The 5,937-nt window shown below is 42.1% G+C and overlaps 1 protein-coding gene across 1 annotated transcript in view; it reads right to left on the bottom strand.

Moving 5' to 3' along the window:
* Positions 1-5,937, bottom strand: part of TTL (tubulin tyrosine ligase) — a 52,028-nt gene that overhangs the window by 20,773 nt on the left and 25,318 nt on the right. The window contains exons 3-4 of the mRNA XM_011953097.1: positions 2,874-3,009; positions 1,010-1,279 (exon numbers count right to left, since the gene is read on the bottom strand). Of these exons, the coding sequence (XP_011808487.1) occupies positions 1,010-1,279; positions 2,874-3,009 (406 nt within the window). The remainder of the gene's footprint in view (positions 1-1,009; positions 1,280-2,873; positions 3,010-5,937) is intronic.

Raw genomic sequence — 5,937 nt, forward strand, 5'->3', positions numbered from 1 at the left:
AAAACTGGAATAGGCTGGGCATGGTGGCTCACATCTATAATCCCAGCACTCTGGGAGACCAAGATGGGAGGGCTGCTTAAGCCCAGGAGCTTGAAACCAGCCCGGGCAAGACAGTGAGACCCAGTTCTACAAAAAATAAAAAAATTAGCCAGGCACAGTGGTGTACACCTGTAGTCCCAGCTACTTGGGAGGCTGAGACAGGAAGATCCCTTGAGCCAAAAAGTTTGAGGCAGCAGTGAGCTATGATCACACCACTGTACTCCAGTCTGGGCAATAAAATGAGACACCATCTCTTAAAAAACAAACAAACAAAAAGCACAACTAGAAAAAGAGTAAATTATATCCTCCAAAAAGCAAAAGGAAGAGAATAATAAAGTGCATAAATAAGCTGAAAAGAAAAATAGAGAAAATCAACAAAACCAAAAGCTAATTTTTTGAAACGATTGATAAAATTGATAAATGTGTAGTCAATCTGTCCAAGCAAAATAGAGAGAAAATATAAATTAGCCAGGCATGGTGGCTCACGCCTGTAATCCCAGCACTTTGGGAGGCCAAGGGGGGAGGTGGATCACCTGAAGTCAAGAGTTCGAGACCAGCCTGACCAAGGTGGAGAAACCCCGTCTCTACTAAAAATACAAAATTAGCCCAGCATGGTGGCACATGCCTGTAATCCAGGCTACTTGGGAGGCTGAGGCAAGATAATTGCTTGAACCCAGGAGGCGGAGGTTGCAGTGAGCCGAGATCGCACCATTGCACTGCAGCCTGGGCAACAAGAGTAAAACTCTACCAAAAAAAAAATATATACATATATATATAAATTCATGATCAGAAATGAAAGAGGAGACATCATTACAGAACCTACAGACATTAAAAGAAAAATAAAGGAATATTACAAAAAATTTTTGCCCATAAATTAGACAACTTATATGAAACAATTCGTTAAAAGGCATAGACACCTAAAGCTCCTTCCAGAAGAAACACGTAATCAAAAAAGATACAATTAAGTTACCTTATTATATGTTTGATTTGTAGTAAGATACTACTTTCTAGGGTAATGTTCAAAGCACTTGTTAGGTACTGATTGAATTCCTTGAAGAACATTTCATTTCCTTCTTCGTACTTCCCGTAGTTCTTTGAGTACTCTTTTTGAATGCAGTGATTGGTCAAATGGCAGGTTTTGTCTTGGAAATTATCAACATGATACGGTTCTGAAGCAGTCCGAAGCACACCCTCTCTATAGAGGTAGATATTATACTGATGATCCACCAAGACCCAGCTTCTGCAATTCAATAAAAACATGGCTTTACTCAAGTCATCCAAAGTTTCTGCATATTATATACATCAGTCCCCACATCTTGACTTCTTTTAGGGGGTAGGTGAGTAGTGGGAGGCAACTAGGGAAGGAGGATGTTTCTAAAACTGTAAGAGGCATATAATGATTTAGCTAAGATAGTGAGTTATCACTACAGTGAGGCAAACAAAACATTTTACCATAAATAACAGGGAGACTTTGATCAAAAGATAAATAAAGCATTTTGAAGAGATTCAGATGGGTTGTTTTTGTTTTTTGGTTTTTTTGAGACGGAGTTTTGCTTTTGTTGCCCAGGCTGGAGTGCAATGGTGTGATCTTGGCTCACTGCAACCTCCGCCTTCCAGGTTCAAGCAATTCTCCTGCCTCACTCAGCCTCCTGAGTAGCTGGGATTACAGGCACATGCCACTACGCCCGGCTAATTTTTGCGTTTTTTGTAGAGACAGGGTTTCATCATGTTAGCCAGGCTGGTCTCGAAATACTGACATCAGGTGATCCACCCGCCTTGGCCTCTCAAAGTGCTGGACAGGCATCAGCCACTGCACCCAGCCCTAGATGGGCTGGATTTTAAGGTTCACCTATGAAACCTCCATTCCTCATGTTTCCTCTTCTAGTAATCTTAATAGTGTTCCTCCTGAAGATGATCTGACATAGGGTTGATGTTCAAGAAGCGACAAATCGTTATGAAGCAATCAAGGAGACAGAGTCCTTGGCAAGGAGCTGACAGCAAGGCCAAGGGTAAGCTGAAGAGGCAGGGCTGTTTAGCTTTAGAATGCACCACACAACCTCTTTCTCCATGCCAAGCCCTTTGCTCAGAAACGTACAATCCCCTGAGGTGTGGTCATAAAATCCACAGAGTGAGACACAAATAATGAAGTGAGGAGAAATTATTTGGCAAGATTGCACAACCTGTTGTGTCTGAATTACGTGTTTCATGTACATCTCTCAGTTTATTCCATAAGCAAGATCATACATTTATATTCATTTCTTTGAATCCACAAGTCATTTTTCATAGAAAAGATTTTTTTTTTCTTTTTGACACAGGAGTCTCGCTCTGTTGCCCAGGCTGGAGTGCAATGGTGCAATCTCAGTTCGCTGCAACCTCCCCTCCCGGGTTCAAGTGATTCTCCTTCCTCAGCCTCCCGAGTAGCTGGGATTACAGGTGCCTGCTACCATGCCCAGCTAATTTTTGTGCTTTTACTAGAGATGGGGTTTCACTATGTTGGCCAGGCTGGTCTCAAATTCCTGACCTCAGGTGATCTGCCCACCTCGGACTCCCAAAATGCTGAGATTACAGGTGTGAGCCACTGTGCCTGGCCAGAAAAGAATATTTTTTTAAAAAGAAAATCCATAATTGTAGTAACATTTCCTAGATGGAAAAAAGAAGAAAGAAAAATAGAAAATTAGGTACAGAAGCTCAGTTCCGCTCAGCTGCGCTCAATTTTGGTAACATATTAAACATGGTCAAACACTTCCTCATATTCCATGTCCCTCTCCCCACCGTATACCATGGCAGTTTTTTCAGATGAAGAAAAACAAAAGCTATGGACATGAATGCATTACCGAATGTCAAACTTGCGATGACCTGGCTCAAGCAGTAGAGGGTGCTCAAGATATTTCTGGATCACGTGCACTTGGCCCTGGTTGTCTATGAAATCGAGAAGCTCTGAAGCCTCTGACGAGATGAGAATGCCTTCACCTAACAGGGAAAAAGCAAAAGAGAAACTAGTCCAATTCAAACCAAGAGTTCTCTATAAAGCCAGAAAGGAAATACGAAAACCCCACAAGAGGCTTTCAACGTCCTGCTCACCTTTTTCCTTCCCTTCCTTACTCCAGTCTCCCACATGCTTCCTTCTCCCCTCAAAAGTACCCAGGATTATCCTACCAACTCTTTCTCCATGTGGGTCGTCAACACTATCTTGGCTGCCTATGACCACGAAACCTCAGTTTTACAGAAATTCAGAGTGTCTAAGCACTTAAAATAAATACTATTGTACTACTGGTCACTGGTTACCACAATAAAGACTACAAAGACAATACCTCGGCCCTTCCTTCACTATATCTCATAGAACTACCAGGAAGGTTAAGGCATAAAGATGCATGTTCAAGTAGGTTCCTTGTAGCATTGCAATAGAAAAAAACTGGATACATTGGAATTGTCCATTAACATTAAATAATTGATATATCTTTTTTAGTAGCTTGAAGTATAATTCACAAACCAAAAATTTTTTATGCTTTGAAAGTGTACAATTCAATGGCTTTTAGTATATTCAAGAGTTTTAAACCATTACTACAGTTTTTTTGTTGTTGTTGTTTGTTTTGAGATGGAGTCTCACTCTGTTGCCCAGGCTGGAATGCAGTGGCACAATCCCAGCTCACTGTAACCTCTGCCTCCTGGGTTCAAGCAATTCTCCTGCCTCAGCCTCCCGAGTAGCTGGGATTACAGGCGTGTACCAGCATGCCTGGCTAATTTTTGTATTTTTAGTAGACAGGGTTTCACCATGTTGGCCAGGATGGTCTCGGTCTTCTGACCTCGTGATCTGCCCGCCTTGGTCTCCCAAAGTGCTGGGATTACAGGTGTGAGCCACCATGCCCAGCCTACTACAGTTTAATTTTTAGAACAGTTTCACCACTTACCAAAATAAAAACTCTGTACCTATTAGCAGTCACTCACTACTCCCTCCTCACCCCAGCTTCTGACAACCACTAATCTACTTTCTGTATCTATGGATGCCTCATCTGGACATTTCATATAAATGGAATCACACAGTATGTGGCCTTTCGTGTCTAATTTCACTTAGCACAAAGTTTTCAAGGTTCATCCCCGTTGTAGTGTGGATTAGTAGCATGTTCACTTCTTTCTTTGGCTGAAGAATCATTTTTGTTCATTCAGTCATCAACTGATGGACGTTTGCATTGTTTCCATTCTTGTCTGCCTCTTGTTAGTAATGTTGCTATAAGATCTGCATACAAATTTTTGTGAACATATATTTTCAATTCTCAGGAATACTAGGTATGCAGGTGTGCGCCACCACATTGGCTATTTTTTGTATTTTTTTGTAGAGATGGGGTCTTACTGTTTGCTCTTTTTCTAATCGGATTTTGTGTCTGTTTTTGTTTACTGTTAAGTTTTTTTTTTTTTTTGAGACGGAGTCTCGCTCTGTCGCCCTGGCTGGAGTGCAGTGGCCGGATCTCAGCTCACTGCAAGCTCCGCCTCCCGGGTTCACGCTATTCTCCTGCCTCAGCCTCCCGAGTAGCTGGGACTACAGGCGCCCGCCACCTCGCCCGGCTAGTTTTTTGTATTTTTTTAGTAGAGACGGAGTTTCACCAGGTTAGCCAGGATGGTCTCGATCTCCTGACCTCGTGATCCGCCCGCCTCAGCCTCCCAGAGTGCTGGGATTACAGGCTTGAGCCACCGCACCCGGCCTACTGTTAAGTTTTTAAAGTTGTTTATATATTCTAGATCTGAGTCCCTTGTCATATGCATGACTTAAAAATCCTTTCATCCAGTTTGTAGCTCATCTTTTTATCCTCTAATGAGGTGTTTCACAGAGCGGAAGTTTTATTTTGATGAGGTTCAATGTACCAATTTTTACTTTTATGGATTATACTTTTGGAGTCAAGCTCAAGAACTCTTTGCCAAGCCCTATCTCCTTTTTTCTGAAAAATTATTAAGTCCATGATCGATTTTGAGTTAGTTTTTGTATGAGGTGTGAGGCTTATGTTGATGTTCATTTTTCTGCCTGTTGATAACCACCTTATCTAGTACAATTTGTTCAAAAATGTATCCTTCCTCTATTGAATAGCTTTTGCACCTTTTTCAAATATCAGATGGGCATATATGCTTTGGTCTATTTCTGAGTTATCTATTCTCTTCCACTGATTTATGTTTCTTCTGTTTTTGAGACAGAGTGTTGCTCTGTTGCATAGAGGTGTGATCTTGGCTCACTACAACCTCTGCCCCCTGGGTTCAAGCAATTCTCATGCCTCAGCCTCCCAAGCAGCTGAGAGCGCAGGCCTGCGCCACCACACCTGGTTAATTTTTTGTATTTTTAGTAGAGATGGCATTTCACCATGTTGGCCAGCCTTGTCTCAAACTCCTGACCTCAGGTGATCCACCTGCCTCGGCCTCCCAAAATGCTGGGATTGCAGCCGTGAGCCACCACGCCTGGCCCCACTGATTTATGTTTCTATTTTTCCATGAATGCTATAGTGTATTGAGTACTGTAGCTCTAAAATACATCTTAATATCAGTTAGCATGTTTACTTATACTTTATTCTTCAAGATGTTTAAGCTATTCTAGGGCTTGTGAGTTTCCATATGAATTTTTATTATTTATTTATTTATTGAGATGGAGTCTTGCTCTTGTCGCCCAGGCTGGGCCCAAGCAATTCTTCTGCCTCAGCCTCCTGAATAGCTGGGATTACAGGCGCCCACCACCATGCCTGGCTAATTTTTTTATTTTTAGTAGAGACACAGCTCCACCATGTTGGCCAGGCTGGTCTTGAACTCCTGACCTCCAGTTATCCGCCCGCCTCGGCCTCTCAAAATGCTGGGATTACAGGTGTGAGCCACTGTGTCTGACGCCTCCATGTAAATTTTTTATTTTTATTTTTATTTTTTGAG

Source organism: Colobus angolensis, unplaced genomic scaffold, assembly GCF_000951035.1.
Source record: "Colobus angolensis palliatus isolate OR3802 unplaced genomic scaffold, Cang.pa_1.0 Scaffold356, whole genome shotgun sequence".
Taxonomy (NCBI): Eukaryota; Metazoa; Chordata; class Mammalia; order Primates; family Cercopithecidae; genus Colobus; species Colobus angolensis.